We start from the raw sequence: 16,879 nt of genomic DNA, 5'->3' as shown, positions 1-16,879 counted from the left end.
TGGCTGAGCCGAGCCGCTAGGTGAGCGAAGCAGACCCAGCAGCCGCGGCTCCTCGGCACTCCGCCCAGCACCTGCTGCCCTCGCCCGACCCCGGGCGCCGCTGCCATGCGGCTGGCGCTGCTCTGGGCCCTGGGGCTCCTGGGGGCGGGCAGCCCTCTGCCCTCCCGGCCGCTGCCAGATATAGGTGAGTACCCTGCCAGCAGTGGGCCGGGGGGCGGACTGGGAGGACGCGCAGGGAAGTCGGGAAGCACTGGGGTCCTGGGGTCGGCCGGAGACCCCAACCAGAGTGCAGCCCGCCCTGGTCGGCTGTCCTGGGCCGAGGGCCCAGAGACTGGGCGATGGAGTGGGAAGGGAAGGAGGAGGGATGCCGGCGCCCCCTACTCTGTCATCCTCTGCGCAGTCCCCGCGGACACTTTCAGGCTCCGGGACCAGGCACCGCAGGGCCTGGCCCAGCGCCCCCTCAGGATCGCGGTAGAGGGTCTCTGCTCCCCAGGACTGATGTCTTCGCTCCTCTGGGGCCTAGCTGACCGTTCCACCCGGTGCCAGGGCGCCGAGTAGGCACGTCTCCTAGGGTTTGGCGAAGAGGATACTTCCTGGCCCCCATCCCAGACCTGAGCGGCCAGGCACCCCTCACCCTGGTGCTGATGCCACCAGAAAGCTGGCTGAACGGGAGGGGGCCCGGGAGGAGCCAGGAGTGGGGAGAATTGGCCAGGAAAGAGGCTGGGACACCAACTCCTCCTTGGAACTTTCACTTCCCGCTGCTGTCTTGGGCTGGGGGCCGAGAGGGCAGGCGGGGGTGGAGTGTCCGGAGGAGAGAGGGCCATTGTGGGGATGGGGGGCGGACTCCGGGAGGAAGCGGAGGCTGTGGGGAGCGGGTGTGCCTAACTGGGCATGAGGGGTATTTAGGGAGGGGGGTGTTTGCAATGTTCACCCAGAAATGGGCGTTCCCGGCATCTCTGATGTGAGGAAAGGGAGGGTGAGTGGGCACCGGGCCACAAGTCTTCGCCCAGTCCTGAGAGGGGGCGTTCCTGGGCGGAGGTGGTTGGGAGCGGGTAGGAACAGGCGGAGGGTCCCTGTGAGAACCTGGGATGGGCCTGAGGGGGACAGGGGGGCCACAGACTGGGCAAACTGAACTTCTTTCTTTGGGGACTTGTGGATGGGTTGGTGGGATGAAAGGGAAAAATTGGAGAGAAGCCCCCGCCCCCTCCCTCTAGTATTCTTTAAGTCCCAGCCTGCAATGCAAGGGTCCTTCAAGCAGAGAAGGGCCTTGATGTGCTGGGAGCCAGGTGGGTCAGAGGGCACCAGCCACCCCCAGCCGTGGTGCTGATTCTCTCAGCACTCTCTTGGGGTGTCCTGGGAACCCTGCAGGTGGCACTGAAGAGAAGCAGGCAAGGCCAGAGAGGGCCCTGAATGGGTCTTCGGAGCCCCAGATCCTTCAGGACAACCTCACGCTCAGCCTAGCAGAGGTACTTCAGGTGAGCCTCTCTCTCCCCTCGAATAAAGAAATACACCCCCACACCACCCACCACCCTGAATAATCAGGTGTCTCCAGGCAAAGACTGGCTGAGGAGTGGGTGAATGGACCTCACTGTAGCATGGCCATCCCAGGTCTGGCTGCCTCTCCCTCCGCACCCCAGCACCTGGCTTCACTTATCTCGCTCTCCCCACTGCACACACATCTGTCTGCCTCAGCCCCACCCAACCCTTCCATCTCCACTGGGAAATTCTGAGGCCAAGCTTGCTTTCTTGGTCTCATGTTGTCAGCTTTTTCAGTGGGGAGACTTGGAGAGGGTCAGGGCCTCACCAAACACCCTCCCCTCCCAATTCTAAAGCTGAGTCAGAGGAAGGGCTGGGGCCTGCACTGGGTCCTCCATGATGCTTCCTCTCTGGGCAGGAAGCCGAGAAGGGGCGGCTCGGATACCTTCCTTGACCTCCCCACACAACCCCCCAGAACAATACCCCAGGCCAGGCAGGGCTTCCTGGCCCCTCCCTCAGGATCCCCCCACCAATGATCTAATCATTGGTACTCTCCTAAGGGCCTGAGATTTTCTGGTTAGAGAAGATAGGAGTTTCAGACAGGGCCAGGGAGGTGACATGCCCTCTGGTGCCCACAGACCAGTCTGCCTGAGGCTCTGCGGATCAAATTGGAGTTGGATGGTGAGAGTCATATCCTGGAGCTGCTACAGAATAGGTAATAACGATAGTGGTAACATTAACAATAACATGGCTAACAACTTATATAGCATCCACGGTGTACCAGGTACTAAGAGCTTGAACTCATTAAATCCTCATAACAACTCTATAAGGTAGATACTATGATGTATTATTATCGGCCTCATATATGAAGAAGTCAAGGCACAGAGAGGTTAAATAACTCTCCCAAGGTCACACAGCTAGTGGGTGGTGAAAACTAGATTGGAACCCAGATAGCCTGACAGAGTTTGTGGCCCAACCACCATACTCTGCCGTCTCCAAGGGAAGCAGGAAGCTTGCAGGGATTGCCCAGCCCCCAGCCACCCCTCTACCACCTCCAGGTCTCAGGCTGTGACTGCACCACCCTGGGAGCACTGCCCTCCTTCTTCTTCATTCCACAGGGAGCTAGTCTCAGGCCGTCCAACCCTGGTGTGGTACCAGCCTGATGGCACCCGGGTGGTCAGTGAGGGACACACTCTGGTGAGTCAGGTCATCTTGTGCCCTGTTTCTGGCCCGAGGGAAGAAGGAAAGGGGCGACTGGAAGGTGCCGTTCCTGGAGAATGGGAGGACACTGCCTATCCTCACCCACAGGCTAGCCTCCTGGGCTCAAACCTTGTCCTGGCCTTCCAGTTGGCACTCATGTTTCTCTGCTATAGGAGAACTGCTGCTACCATGGAAAAGTGCAGGGCCACGCCGACTCCTGGGTCTCTGTCTGCACCTGCTCCGGGCTCAGGTACAAGGGGTCAATTCCACGAAGGTGGAGAGAGTGGGCGTAAACGAGGCATGGAGCTGAAAAGTTTTCTGACTTCCTGCATCTTTGCATAGGGGCTTGGTGATCCTGTCCCCAGAGAGAAGCTACTCCCTGGAGCTGGGGCCTGGGGACCTCCAGGGTCCCCCTGTTATCTCCCGGCTCCAAGACCTCCTCCTGGCAGGCCACACTTGTGCCCTGAGCTGGCCTGCATCTGTGCCCACTCAGGCTCCACCAGAGCACCCCCTGGGACAGCGTCACCTTCTCCGGGTGAGGATGAATGGCAGGAGGGCTGGGCTTCTGTTGTCCCCAGGGCTGGCCCCCGGGCCCTCAGAGCTATTTGTTCACAGTAACAACTGCTCCTGCTAATGGAGCAACTTCCCAGTACCAGGCACTTTGTGAACATTATCTCCTTTACTGATCCCAGCAACCCTGGGAGGTAGGTGCTATCTGTAGCTCTATTTTAGTGAGAAAAGTGGCTCAGAGAGGTTAAGTGACTTGGCCAAGGCCATTCAACTAATAAATGGTATATCCAGGGTTTGGATGCAGGTACTTGACTCAAACTCCTCATCTGTCTTATGATCCAAATGCAGAGAGCTCTCACTGGGATATAGCAAATACATAGTTACTGATCATAAAGCAATAAGAAGCCAATTTCCTAATTTATTCAATGGGGATAATAAAACTACTTAACCTTATAGGATTACTGTGAAGATTAAATAAATCTATATACATACATGTATATATGTAAATGCTTAGAACTCTGCCTGGCATACGTTAAGTATTTGATGGTGTTGGCTGTTATTTTTTTTTAATTGGGAAAAAGCACTGAATTTGAAGCCAGAAGAGCAGGGCCCTACTCCCAGCTTCTAAACCTCTTCTTTGTCTATCTTGGGCAAGTCCCTGGCCTCTCAGGTTCTCTGTAAAATGGGCTCTTCACTCTCTTGTCTGACCACACAGAGTGGTTGTGGACACAGCCTGGTCAGCCCTACGCGGCTGCTGGTGGGGTGTGGTGGGTGTGCCTGATGCGCCTTCCCCTTGTCCACAGTGGAGGCGGGACGTGGTGACAGAGACCAAGATTGTTGAGCTGGTGATTGTGGTTGACCATTCCGAGGTGAGCCTGCTGACCCCTGCAAGTCCTCCCCCGACCTCTGCCTGCCCTGCTGCCTTTCACGGTCACCTCTCTTGACCCACAGGTCCAGAGGTACCGGGACTTCCAGAGCCTGCTGAACCGCACCCTGGAAGTGGCCCTCCTCCTGGACACAGTGAGTATGGGACCCAGTAGCATCCTTATGGCCCCCGACCATGGGAACCCCTCTCCTGAGCCCCACTTCTCTTTCAGTTCTTCAGGCCTCTGAATGTCCGGGTGGCGCTCGTGGGCCTGGAGGCCTGGACCCAGCGTGACCTGATAGAGATAAGCCAGGACCCAGGTCTCACACTAGACAGCTTCCTCCGCTGGCGCCGGACAGACCTGCTGCCTCGGTTGCCCCACGACAGTGCCCAGCTGGTGACGTAAGACCCACCAGGCTCAGCCAGCGGGGCCCAGCTCTGCTCCGGCCCTGCCCCGGCCTGGCAAATTTCACATCCCAGCTCCCTACCTGAGGCCCTGAAGCTCTGGCCACCTTGGCTTTGGGCCCTAACCTTCGCCCTCTCAATCCCGCAGTGCCACTTCATTCTCTGGGCCCATGGTGGGCATGGCCATTCAGAACTCCATCTGTTCTCCTGAATTCTCAGGAGGTGTGAACATGGTGAGCTATTTCCACGTCTCCTCCCCATTCCCGTTCAGCTCCTCCCAAATGTGGTACCATGTATTCACTGAAACCCCCAGCAAAGTTACCAACCCCAAAGCTGAGGGTATAGAGGGCCGGGGTGCATGACGTGGCTCTGCTGTCAGGATACCCTCCGCCTGTGGCCCGCCCATTCGTGTCTTCACCTATGAGCTCTTCCCATTTCTTGGGGGCGGAGGACGTAGCTGAGGCCCAAAGAACAAAGGTGCTCGCCCAGGGCCATATAGCTAGAGAGGGGTAACAGAGGTGAGCTAGAACCCGGGTTTCCTGCCACCCAGGCCTGGGCTCTTCTCCTACTTTAGAAGCACTTAAGGAGGGAGGCGGTGCTTGCTCAGTGCCCAAGAGGTCAGATGAGGAGAGAAGAGGAGCAGTCAAGCTGGTGCTGGACCTGGGGTATCCCCTCCCCAATGACAGGACCACTCCACAAGCATCCTGGGAGTCGCCTCCTCAATAGCCCACGAGTTGGGCCACAGCCTAGGCCTGGGCCATGACTCACCTGGGAATAGCTGCCCCTGTCCAGGTCCAGCCCCAGCCAAGAGCTGCATCATGGAGGCCTCGACAGAGTGAGTAACTGCAGGATGGAGAGGGCAGGGGGCAGGGGGCAGGGAGCCGTCCGCAGCCCCAACCTTCCTTGCCGCCATCGCCAGCTTCCTGCCAGGCCTGAACTTCAGCAACTGCAGCCGACAGGCCCTGGAAAAAGCCCTCCTGGGTGGAATGGGCAGCTGCCTCTTTGAACGGCTCTCCGGTCTGCCCTCTATGGCCAGTGTCTGCGGAAATATGTTGGTGGAGCCCGGCGAGCAGTGTGACTGTGGCTTCCCAGATGTGAGCCCCTCACCCAGAGCCTTGCCCCACTCACTTCTGTGCCCTCACCCTGGCTCATGAGCCGTCTCCAAGCCACAGGAACCCCTCTCCCCACCTCCCTGTCTGCGGGGACTGCACATAGATTGTTGGGCTCTGGTCTTCATTTGCTGTGTGCATCCTTTTGGGTTCAGGCTCTGGGAGGGGGTTAGGGCATGCTCTCAGGCCCAGACTGCTCTGACGCTCGGCCCCTCTGTGCCCTTGCCCATAGGACTGCACTGATCCTTGCTGTGATTACTTCACCTGCCAGCTGAGGCCAGGGGCACAGTGCGCGTCCGATGGACTCTGTTGTCAAAATTGCCAGGTGGGCACAGACTGGACTGGCTGCCCAGAGCCCACCTGCCAGGGGCCAGTGTGGAAAAGGTCATTCTGACTCCCAGGGCCTGGCTGGATTTGCCCAGCACCCACATTGATGCTTACCCACCCTCCACAGCTGCGCCCGGCCGGCTGGCAGTGCCGCTCTACCAGAGGTGACTGCGACTTGCCCGAGTTCTGCCCAGGAGACAGCTCCCAGTGCCCCCCTGATGTCAGCCTGGGGGACGGTGAGCCGTGTGCTGGTGGACAGGCTGTGTGCATGCAAGGACGCTGTACCTCCTATGCCCAGCAGTGCCAGGCTCTCTGGGGGCCTGGGGCCCAGCCCGCCGCGCCACTTTGCCTCCTTACTGCCAACACTCGGGGGGACGCCTTTGGGAGCTGTGGGCGCAGCCCTGATGGCAGCTATGTGTCCTGTGCCCCTAGGTAAGTGAGGGAACCTGGCTCCTCCTCTGGGTTTGTGGGAGTCTTGGCTCCACCCCCACTGACCCTACACCTCCTCCCTAACCCCAGAGATGCCATTTGTGGGCAGCTCCAGTGCCAGGGAGGGAGGGCCCAGCCTCTGCTGGGCTCAGCCCGGGATCTTCACTGGGAGATGCTGGAAGCCAACGGGACCCAGCTGAACTGCAGCTGGGTACACCTGGACCTGGGCAACGACGTGGCCCAGCCCCTGATGACTCTGCCTGGCACAGCCTGTGGCCCCGGCCTGGTGAGCAGCCTAGGCGGGCAGCACCAGGTGGGGAGGGATATCTGGACTGCTGCAGGCAGCGCCCAGGCCTCACTAGCCACCGGTGAAGAAGGTGCAGGCTCCGGGGGGAGTTCAGATTCTCACTTCAGATGGAGCAGAGTCCCGTTACCCTCTGAGCCTTGGTTTCCCCATCTGTAAAAGCGGGGTGGGCTTCGTTTGTGTTGGCCTCCCAGTGCCAGTAAAGCTCCTGAGAAGGTGATCTTTGCTCTTCTCTCGCCATCGGGCAGGTGTGCATCGACCATCAATGCCAACCGGTGGAGATCCTGGGAACACAGGAATGTCGAAGCAAATGCCACGGGCATGGGGTGAGTTGGCATGGGGGGAGATGAAAGGGGAGCAGGGAGCCTCTGGGAAGGAAAAGAATGGTGGGCTTTGGAAACAGACACACCTGGGTTCTAATCCGTGCTCTACCACATCTTAACTGTTGGATCCGGGGCAGGTTGTTAACCTCTCTGAGCTCAGCTTCCTCCTCTAACTAACGGGCATAATAATAGTACCCACTTCCTGGGGGCACATGAGATGAGTATGGAGGCTTCTAGCACAGTGCCTGGCAGATAGAAGGCACTCACAATGTGAGTTCAATCTAATTTTCTCTGGCCCAGATAAAGAGTCTCTCTCTCCAGAACGCTGGCGCCCTCCACACTATCATTCTCAGCACGCCTTCCAGTTGCGGACATCTGAGATCTTGAAAAGCTGGGGACAGGGAAACACGGCCCCAGAGGGCACAGCTCCTCACTGTTCAACCTGTACCTCCTAGGTCTGCGACAGCAACAGACGCTGCCACTGTGAGGAGGGTTGGGCGCCCCCAGACTGCACCACCCACATCAGAGGTAGCATGAGGTGGGGGACAGGGGCAGCTGAGACGGCATCCTTCACTGCCCCTCTTTTTCTGACCCCTTCGCTGCTGATTCCCTGACTCTGTGTGACCCCTGACCCCTTCACCTTCTCTGATCACCTGACCTCCCTGCCCCCCCACCTCTTCCTGGGTGTAGAGTTCTTAGCCCTGCCCACCTTCAAACCTGCCTTCACCCACAGCCACCAGCTCCCTGACCACAGGGCTGCCCCTCAGCCTCCTGTTGTTGCTGGTCCTGGTGCTGCTTGGTGCCAGCTACTGGCACCGTGCCCGCCTGCGCCAGAGACTCTGCCAGCTTAAGGGACCCAGCTGCCAATACAGGTACCAGCCTCCCCACTACTAGCTTTCTCCACATCGCTGTTAAGGACAACAGCTCTGGAGCCCCACCCCCGCCCTTGGGCAGCCCCTGACACCTGATTCTGAACCCAAGCCCCCCAGACCACACCCCACACACATCGCCCTTCCCTACAGGTGCCCCGTAACCCTTCACCTCACATGTAGACCCAAGTGGGGAAGCTGGGGTGCTAGGATCATTTCTCTCCAGGAGCCCCAGTGCTGAAGTGGGGCCCTCCCTCAGGCTGATGAGCTTCCCCTTCCCACTTCTGATTTGGCCTACACTGTGCTCCACGGGGCCACAAAGGGTTAACCCCACTCAAAGCCTGCAAATGGGTGGAGAACAGGGTCTGAGGCTGGGCCCTCTCTCTCCTTGCCTTTCTCCATGTTCAGGGCAGCCCAGTCTGGTCCCCCCGAACGCCCAGGACGCCCGCAGAGGGCTCTGCTGATGCCAGGTGCCAAGGTAAGTCTGCATGCCAGAGGAGAGAGGGCCCAGTCCTGGCCAGGCATCCAGCTTGGGCCCTGGTGGGGGGCGGGTATTGAAGGCTCTAGACTCAGAGAAAGACTTGCATTGCCCAAGAGTCAGAGGAGTCAGGGCCAGCCCTCCCCTCCCGTCCCCTGGCTGCAGGCTGAGAAGCAGGGTCCAGCCTGGACTGGGGAGGGGCAGTCACCTAGAGGAGGGAGTGCTGTGCTCTTTGCGCTGGCCTAGCCAGTGGCTTTGAAAGGTGGGTCTACCTGTGCTCCCAGCAGTGATGTCCCCTGGAGGGCATGAGGGGGTGGTGCTCAGAGTGGCCTTCAGTGTGCCAGGACCTGATGAGGCCCTGGTCGCCATGTGTAGAAGGGCTGGTGAGTGCCCCTGCCCTGAGCCCTCTGGATCTGATGACAGAAGTGTGTGTGTGGAGGTGGTCTGCACGCCCACTCCACCACTTGTCACCCCCTCTGCATGAAACTGAATAACCGCATGCACAGCCCCACTGCCCCCCGGGGCCCTGGCTGCCCATCCCTGAGCACTAACACCTCTCTGCCCACATCTGTCTCTCCGCTCCCTCTCCCCCCCCCCTGCCCCCACTCTGCCTGTCCGCTCCTCCTGCTCTTTCAGCAGGCTAGTGCTCTTGGCTTCCCGGCCCCTCCCTCCAGGCCGCTGCCTCCTGACCCTGTGCCCAAGAGACTCCAGGTAAATCTGGGCCAGCCCCTACCCTGGCCCAGGGCAGGTGGGAGGCTTGGTGCCCAACTGCAGTTCTCCCCCCTGTTCCCTGCCAGTGGCGCTTTTCACTAGGGGACCAGGGTGCCCCTCAGCCTTCAGACACTCCCCAGAAGTAGCAAAGGGTGAGCCTCCTGCCTTGGTTTCTACCACCATCTGGTGGTCAGTGGTGGGACTGCAGTCTGCCAGGGACACCACAGGTGACCCACACCTTTCTCCCCTAAGGCATCTACTGGCATGCACTCAAGCCCCATTGCGCATGCCCCCGTTCTCTCCTGCCCCCTGGCTGACTTTGCATGTTGACCTGAACCCCTCGGGAGACCCACTGCATGCCCACTGCTCCTGGCTGTTCTCTCACAGTCACTGCCCCTCTCTCTGTTCAGGCTGAGCTGGCTGACCGACCCAATCCCCCCACCCGCCCTCTGCCCGCTGACCCGGTGGTGAGGTACCCGAAGGTAACAGTGGGGGGAGAGAAGGGCACAGCCTCTCCCCCCACCCAGGGCTGTGGTGCTGGTAGCCTTGGCAGTGGTGCTGGTAGTAAGATGCCCCCTGTGACTAAGGGCACATACCCCAGTGGCATCTTTAATGGTGACAGGTTTGTTTGCAGACAAAGGTGTCCTCTGGTGCCGCCCCTCAAGCTGGTGTTCCCCAGCACCAGTGTGTGGGAGGTGGGCAACATGATACCCCCTCCCAAGCTGGCCTCCTGCCTTCTCTCTCTCAGTCTCAGGGGCCCACCAAGCCTCCACCCCCGAGAAAACCACTGCCTACTGACCCTCCGGGCCAGCACCCTTCGGCTGACCTGCCTGGCCCTGGAGCTGGAATCCCGCCCCCAGTGGTACCCTCCAGGTAGGGGAGGAGGGGCGCTGAGGATGGGCTCGTGGGGCGAGTGGTCTGGGGGGACCTCTGACCTTTTTTCTCGGCCTCCCACACCCCAGGCCTGCGCCGCCGCCCCCAGCAGTGTCCTCGCTCTACCTCTGACCTCTCCTGAGGTTCCGCTGCCTCCAACCTGGACTTAGGACTTCAACAGGCAGACCCCTGGAGTCCCCTGCGGTGACCGAAGGAGCTGGGGCCTGGACACTACGGAACAGGAGTCTTAAAACACTGACACCGGGCACCTCCACTTGCTGTCGAGCAGCACCCTGGGGACCCGCCCACGCAGTGGCATCTTGGGGTTGGGGAGTGTCTGGGAGCTGGACGGAGCTGAGGGAGGTGCGCACAGCCTGTCTCTGCAGAACTGCAATAAAAGTGAGGTCTTGGGAGCGTGCCTCGAAGTTTGTCTGCTTAGGGAAGGAGCGTCTCCCCTGTCGCGATTCCAGATCTGGCCGCCAGGAGACGCTGCTCCTCAGATGAAGACAGGATAGGGAGGGCGAGAGCCCCAGGTTGGGTCAGAGGGTGTCCCTGGGATGCACGCGGCTTGTTTCTGCCCAGTCTGGGATGACCTTCTGCACAATCCAGTACCACAAAGGGCGCTGTACGCCCTCTGCCACCCCCAGTAGCCAAGTTCTCGCCCCCAACGCTGCGCGGCCCCTTGGCGGCGACCATCGACAAACCGGCCAAGCTGTTGGACTCGCTGTCCCCACCCTCTGACCAGCGGCTGGGAAAAACGGAACTGGCTGGCGTTCTCAGAGCCCCGGAGCCGGGGCGGGGCGCGGCGGCGGCTCCCACGATTCCAAGGCCGCGCACCTGCTTCTCTCCTCCCCCACCCCACCTAAGGGTTCGGGAACAGAAGTGCTTTGTATGGGCCGCAACCACCTCATTACTTCGTCTTTGAGACTATGGCCTTCGTTCGCCCAGAACGAAGGTATGGGGCGGAAAGGGACAGGGCCCAACCCCAAGGTGGACATCGAGCTCGCCATCTGAGGTTCTGTAAAGGGGAGTTGGGGTGAGGGGGTGGTCCCAGGAGGTGATTTGTCCCTTCCCCTCGCTATATCCCTAGATGTGCAAAGAAAAAGGAGCAATGGTGCCTGAGATGGCTGGACAAATTCGTGGATCCTCTCCCGTGCCTCACTTGCCTCCTTCTGGGCAAAAGGCGTGGGCCCATATTTAAATCTTCCAAAGATTTAATAAGGCTTTCTACCCTGTACCAATACAGACATGAAAGACACGACCTCCCTAAAACAACTCCTAGACAGTGGAATACGTCCCTCCTCGCCGCCCCCTTGAAACGCGGTCTAGCCTCAGCAAGACCTTGCCTAAGCTGGCGCGCGCGCTACAGCGCACAGAAGGTTAACAAGAGTTGGCTTTGAATGAAGAGGCGGAGACGCGCCCGCATTGGTGGAAAGTTATCCAGGGGCGTGGCCTGTGAGTCTCAGCACCCCACCCCCCTCCCCGCAAGTCCCCCCCACCCCCCCGCACTTTGTACCTTTCTCGGCGCGACTGCGAAGCGGGACGGGCCGGGCCCGCCCGGGCCAGAGCAGACCAGACCCCAGGGGCGATGCGGCTGCAGCCCCTGCTGCGGACTGTCCTCTGGGCCGCGCTCCTCAGCTCCCCTCTGCGAGGGGGCTGTGGCCTCCGCCACGAGGTCTACTGGAACTCCAGTAACCCCAGGTAGCAGGGCTGAAACCTGCGGGCTCCGAGCCGGGCCTGCGCGCTCCCGGGCCGGGCGCGCGCCCGACACTCGCACTGTGCGCGGCGCCGCCTAGACCCGGCCGCGCGCCGGGGCTCCTTTGTTTGAGCCGGCGGGGGAGGAGGGAGGGGCGAGGCGTGCCCGGGGTCCCCCACCCCTGCCCGCACGCGCTGGGGGCCGAGAGGGGGACCCCAGCCCCGAAGGCAGTCGGTGGGGTCTCGGAGCCGGCAGCCTGCACCCGAGAGACCTCGGCCTGCACTCCGAGCCCCGCCCCTCTCGCTTCTCTCTTCGTGATCCCCAGCCTCCCAACGGCCCGAGCTGGGGCCGGCGGACTTGAGGGGGGGGGGGGGCTTTACTCTTGTGAAAGAAGGTTACTCCCCTGCTCTCTTGGCCTTCCCTTTGGTGCTACTCTTTCTCCTGATCTCATTCTGTAACTCTGCTTTCATCTCGTCATTATTAGTCCTATTTCTGTGCAGTCTCGGCCCTGCCCTTCTAGCTGAATCACCTTTAGGCAAGTCGTTTGACCTCCCTAACCTCAGTTATCTCATCTGTAAAATGGGCTAATAACGCCTAGTACCCTGGGAAGTCAGGCGGACTAACAGAGGTCATGTGTGTGAAAGAGGTGCAGGCTGCACAGATATAAACTATTATTTATTTCTCTCTCCTGAGCTGCCTGCCTTTGAACGTCGATATTTTTTCCTGTTTCCATCCTCCTCCCCAATTCTCCCTGCCTCCCTCTGCTTTCTCCATCTGTTTTTCTTTCTGATTTTCACTTAAGACAATCTGTGACACCGTTTGTTCACTCACATTTATTAAGTGTGTACTCTGTGCCGGGATCTGTGCTAGGGTGCTGGGGGTTAGAGATAAGACCTAGGCTCTGCCCTCTGGGAGCCCAAAGAACCCCTGGGCCAGCAAGCTTCGGGACAGGTCATTACAATACCAATGCTGTGTGATAAGAGCTATCGTTGTCCTCCAACTCTGAATTCCTCACTCTCTGTTCTAGACCAGTGCTTCTGCATCACTTGGAGGTTTTGTTAAAAATGCAGGTTGCTAGCCCCTAAGCCTGAGGTTTCTGGCTCATTCATTCAATCCACAGATATTTGTGGAGCGCTGTCCTTGTGCAAGACACTTTTCCAGGCACTGGGGATGTTGTGGAACAAAATGTACAAAGGCCCAGCTTGTGTCCCAGTAGGTCTGAGCTGAGCCCAGGAATCTGCATTTCTAATCAGAACTCCAGATGCAGGTGATCTTAAGACCACCCATAGAGAGACAGTTGGGGGCCTTTCATAAGTCAAGTTGGACTCTGTGTATGGTGGGGATGCTGGGGGGGGGGGGGGGGCGGGGGGGAGTGATTCATGCTCTGTTTGATGCTGGAGGGGGACAGCATGTCCCAGGTTTTCCCACCTGTACTGGCTCCCCCAGGCAGGTGGAAGGGAGTCCTGAGGAGGCCAAAGATTGGGGGATATGTGGAGGGGGCCCCCCTCTTCGTATGACACTTGATTGTCCTGTCCAAAAAAAAAAAAAAAAGGGAGGTTCCCACCATCCACCCTCTCATTTTTTTTTTTTTTTTTACTATGGCATTCTTTTCAGCATTGAATTGAGGTCTTAAAAGGCAAGCCTTCCTCTTTATGCACCTGTTAATGAGGATACTGTTCCCAGGCTCCATCTCTAGTCTGTGACTGCTCTGTGGGCCCAGATCTGTGCCCCTTGCCTCTGTGCCCCAGCTTCTTCACAGCAGCCATCCACCTAACATTTATCAAGCACAGGTGCTACACCAGGCCCTGTCTTGGGCACTAGGGCTAGATACGTGGGTGGCAGCTCCCACCCAAAAGCTAGGCTGTGGTGAGTGGCCTTCTCACATTTGGGCCATCTGGTTGTAGGCACTGCAGTCCCTTAACCTCTCTGAACCTGTGAATCGGTTACCTCATCCTTTTCTTGCACTCTGTCTCTCAAGAGGTGTCAGTCTGGAGAACTCAGGCCTTCCTAAGCTGCTCCCTCCCCAGCAGGTGGGGGATTGGCTGGCGGGGACCATTGGGAAGGGGTATCTCTGACCCTCGTGCCGCAGGTGTGCCGTGCCATGAGCCCCTCCGCCCTCACCTACCTTATGCCTGCAGGCTGCTTCGAGGAGACGCCGTGGTGGAGCTGGGCCTCAAGGATTACCTAGACATCTTCTGCCCACACTATGAGGGCCCAGGGCCCCCTGAGGGCCCTGAGACATTTGCGTTATACATGGTGGGCTGGCCAGGCTATGAGGCCTGCCGGGCCGAGGGGCCGGGTGCCTTCAAGCGCTGGGAGTGCTCCCTGCCTTTCGCTCCCTTTGGCCCTGTTCGATTCTCAGAGAAGATTCAGCGCTTCACGCCCTTCTCCCTTGGCTTCGAATTCTTGCCTGGAGAGACCTACTACTACATCTGTGAGTGAAGATGGGCACACTGGCTGCCTCCTGGGGAAGGTGGGGAGGGGAATGGGGCTACCTGCCATTGCTAGCAGCCAAGGCAGAGATCCTGAGGGGTGGGGGAATGAGAGGACTGGGAAGGAAGGCTAGGCCTAGGAGGGGGGAGTGGACAGGGGGTCTGAGTCCAGGACCGAGTAGGGGGACATCTAGAGTGAACCAATAGAGAGGAGGGGAAAGGAAGAGGGGCCAGGAAAGAGGACATGAGTAGGGTCACAGATGGGCCCCTAGATGGGGCCCCAAAATAAGGAAAAGCTTTCCAGGGAACTGGAGAGAAGAGAAGCTGGGAGGGTTTGAAACGCAGTCTGAGGCATGCAAACTAGCCTGTGCTAACTTCTTCCTCCCGATTTCCCACCACCCAGCAGTGCCAACTCCGGAGAGTCCTGGCCAGTGCTTGAGGCTCCAGGTGTCTGTCTGCTGCAAGGAGGACAGTGAGTGGGTTGGGGCAGGGGAGCAACCCTTCTGGCTAGTGTGGGGCCCTCAGGAATGAGGGGAGGAGTGGGAAGAATCTGGGAGCATCAAACTCTGAGGAACCTCTTCCCCCCCCATTTAGCCTGTGGGAGCCTCCCCTACACAAAGGGAATGGCATCTCCAGTGGCAAGGCTGTCCAAGCCTTAGCTGAACTGGTGGTCTCTAATGGCAACTGGGAGGAGACTTGGAAGTTGGGACTTAGAGATGATGAGGTGATTATGGGAAGGGATTGGCCAGTTCGGGAGACCCCTTAGAAAGGGGTGGGAGTGAACAGGTAATGGGGAGAGCAGGAAGGAGGCTGCTGAAGCAGGAGGACCCATCAGTGCTACCCCCTCCCCCTCACAGAGCCTGAGTCAGCCCATCCTGTTGGGAGCCCTGGAGAGAGCGGCACGTCAGGGTGGCAAGGGGGGGCCACTCCCAGCCCCCTCTGTCTCTTGCTGCTGCTGCTGCTCCCAATTCTGCGTCTCCTGAGAGCCCTCTGAGCCAAGCGGACCCTTCCTGCCAGCCCCAGGAACCAGAGCCCTCCCAGGACTCCCCGGAGGAGGGCCCTTGCCCCCTACCTGAGCTGGGAGGGCCAAGCCAGACAGACAAGATGGAATAGTGATGGGGGAGGCCAGAGGGTCTGGGGTGACCCTTCCAGGTGCCGGCCTCCTCATCACAGGCTGAAGAGGAGCTGCAGGGGAGCTGCAGACAGCCCTGGGCACCCTGGAACAGAGGCAAGACAAACATAGGGTCTCTGTCAGCTGCTTTGATATTCTCATCCCATCCCCCAGGAAGACTGGGATTTGATGGGATCGGATCCTTGAGCCTGCTGGGGGCCAAGGCCGAAGACCTGGGGACAGGTGATTGCTGGACCAGGTCAAGCAGGAAGCCCAGGCTTGCCATCTGTGCCCAGTGCCCTGTGGGCCTCTTCCCTGGGGCAGCACCTTTCCTCCCCGGGAGGTCACCCACTTGTCTTCTGTGAAGACGGACTTGCCATGAGGTCGAATTTCATGCCAATTTGTATTTTTATAAGTGTCTGGACCAAGCCTTCAATAAACCACCCATCTTTTTGTTGCTTTCCCCAACCTACTGCCCTCTGGCTCCTTCCCTGACACGGCGGGGGCAGTGGGGGGGGGGAGGGGGACGGGGACTCCCTGCAGTCTCTGCTCTCAGCTTGGCTTGGCCTGACCTCCCTGCCAGCTGTGCCCAGACCATCCATGCCAGGCCTCAGTAGGCACCCTCTGGGCAGTGTGGGGTGGATGCCAGCAGCAGCTGTGGAGCTTGGCACCCTCCACCACCTCCCTAGCTGGCTTCCTGTGCTGGGGAGGGGACAGGTGCTCCTGGTAGCCCACCCACTTGGGGCGCTGCGGAAGCTGTGGCAGCACCAAGCAGGGCCTTGGGGCAAAAGCAAGGAGTAGTAGAAAGACAGCACCTGGGTTTCAGAATGCCTGGGTCCCTGAGAGCTGGGCGTCCCTCCCCCGCCCCAAGGGCAGTCTGGGCGGTGCCTGGCCTAGAACTGGGAAGGTGGGGTCAGATCAAAGCCTCCTTCCCCAGCGGCCTCTTTGTTCTTCGCTTTTATAAGGAGGAGGAGGTGGGGCCGAGGAGGGAGGGCCCCCTTTGCTCTCAGCCTCACTCTGTCTCTTCCACCTCAGGCAGGCAGAGGTGGCAAGGCTATGATCCACCCCAAGACTAACCGGGGTCCTCTTTCTGAACGGTGTCCTGGGTGCAGCCAGGGAAGGGGTGCCCCTTCCCCCGAAGCTATGCCCTACCCGCCCCGGTGCCCCACAGTCTGCACTGGCACCATGCCGGCCCGCCTGGCACCCAGCCAACGATCGATAGGTGGATGTTGTGCTGATTAGCTCGGCGGGGCTGCGGCGGCTAGAGGCGGCGTGTGAACATGCGCGGGGAGGGGAGGGGCGCCGCGGAGGGTGCTGGGGGTCCAGAGACTGACAGACCAGACCGAAGTGCTGGAGACTGCGAACCGCTGCCCCACCCCCTTGCACACCTGGGTCGGACCCCGGTCCCTCTGGGTTGGTTCCATTGCTCTGGCTGAGGCCTGGGATGGAGGACAGCGCCGCGGACGGAGCATACATGAGTGGACCCTCCCGCCCCCCATTCAAGGCCACTTTCATAAAATGCCATGTCTGTAGGTACGTGTGCCTGCGTGTCAGCGCCCTCACCCCAAAACAAGATCCTTAGCGGGGGCGAGGGGCTGGAGTGGAGAGGGTGAAGTCTGAGCTGAAGCATGAACTATGGGCTCGGTCTTCTGGTCCTGAGTTCGAGTTCAGCCTCTACTGTCATCCAGGAGGGTGTCTATATGTCGCCTTGGAAACCGACTGTACTGCTACCTCCGCCCCTCTCCAGTGAAAGCAGAGGCG

The 16,879-nt window shown here is 59.6% G+C and overlaps 2 protein-coding genes across 17 annotated transcripts; both read left to right on the top strand.

The window, feature by feature from the left end:
* The first annotated feature begins 7 nt into the window (after nucleotides 1-7).
* On the top strand, nucleotides 8-10,292 carry ADAM15 (ADAM metallopeptidase domain 15). 13 transcript variants are annotated; one of them, XM_060137011.1, is made up of 23 exons: nucleotides 10-184; nucleotides 1,369-1,475; nucleotides 2,115-2,191; nucleotides 2,595-2,673; nucleotides 2,850-2,926; nucleotides 3,019-3,211; nucleotides 3,990-4,055; nucleotides 4,138-4,206; nucleotides 4,284-4,453; nucleotides 4,605-4,689; nucleotides 5,143-5,291; nucleotides 5,376-5,550; nucleotides 5,798-5,890; nucleotides 6,020-6,324; nucleotides 6,412-6,607; nucleotides 6,874-6,951; nucleotides 7,404-7,476; nucleotides 7,682-7,820; nucleotides 8,226-8,295; nucleotides 8,935-9,006; nucleotides 9,417-9,488; nucleotides 9,755-9,879; nucleotides 9,969-10,292. In XM_060137011.1, exons 1-23 carry the CDS (start codon nucleotides 106-108, stop codon nucleotides 10,009-10,011), a joined length of 2,592 nt encoding a protein of 863 aa, XP_059992994.1. In that variant the 5' UTR covers nucleotides 10-105; the 3' UTR covers nucleotides 10,012-10,292. The 13 variants fall into 13 exon arrangements, 6 of the variants coding, with proteins under 6 accessions (XP_059992994.1, XP_059992986.1, XP_059993012.1 ...); XM_060137003.1 differs by having other exon boundaries at nucleotides 11-184; nucleotides 8,932-9,006; XM_060137029.1 differs by lacking the exon at nucleotides 8,935-9,006 and having other exon boundaries at nucleotides 11-184.
* Nucleotides 10,293-11,378: 1,086 nt separating this feature from the next.
* On the top strand, nucleotides 11,379-15,586 carry EFNA4 (ephrin A4). Of its 4 annotated transcripts, none has more exons than XM_060137212.1 (4): nucleotides 11,379-11,580; nucleotides 13,714-14,009; nucleotides 14,414-14,479; nucleotides 15,293-15,586. In XM_060137212.1, the coding sequence occupies exons 1-4, from the start codon at nucleotides 11,468-11,470 to the stop codon at nucleotides 15,481-15,483; spliced, it is 666 nt and encodes a 221-aa protein (XP_059993195.1). In that variant the 5' UTR covers nucleotides 11,379-11,467; the 3' UTR covers nucleotides 15,484-15,586. The 4 variants fall into 4 exon arrangements, with proteins under 4 accessions (XP_059993195.1, XP_059993189.1, XP_059993212.1 ...); XM_060137206.1 differs by having other exon boundaries at nucleotides 14,411-14,479; XM_060137229.1 differs by having other exon boundaries at nucleotides 14,865-15,436.
* Nucleotides 15,587-16,879: the final 1,293 nt, after the last annotated feature.

Source organism: Lagenorhynchus albirostris, chromosome 2 (genome assembly GCF_949774975.1).
Source record: "Lagenorhynchus albirostris chromosome 2, mLagAlb1.1, whole genome shotgun sequence".
NCBI classification, from domain to species: domain Eukaryota; kingdom Metazoa; phylum Chordata; class Mammalia; order Artiodactyla; family Delphinidae; genus Lagenorhynchus; species Lagenorhynchus albirostris.
This window is presented reverse-complemented; position numbering and strand designations above follow the sequence as displayed.

Excerpts from the sequence above, each read along its gene's own strand:
- ADAM15 (XM_060137003.1), top strand. The coding sequence starts at position 106 with ATGCGGCTGGCGCTGCTCTGGGCCCTGGGGCTCCTGGGGGCGGGCAGC. Across the intron at positions 3,212-3,989 it reads GACAGCGTCACCTTCTCCGG|TGGAGGCGGGACGTGGTGAC; the intron begins GTGAGGATGAAT and ends CCTTGTCCACAG. Across the intron at positions 5,292-5,375 it reads ATCATGGAGGCCTCGACAGA|CTTCCTGCCAGGCCTGAACT; the intron begins GTGAGTAACTGC and ends CGCCATCGCCAG.
- EFNA4 (XM_060137206.1), top strand. The coding sequence starts at position 11,468 with ATGCGGCTGCAGCCCCTGCTGCGGACTGTCCTCTGGGCCGCGCTCCTC. Across the intron at positions 11,581-13,713 it reads TGGAACTCCAGTAACCCCAG|GCTGCTTCGAGGAGACGCCG; the intron begins GTAGCAGGGCTG and ends TTATGCCTGCAG. Across the intron at positions 14,010-14,410 it reads AGAGACCTACTACTACATCT|CAGTGCCAACTCCGGAGAGT; the intron begins GTGAGTGAAGAT and ends CCCACCACCCAG.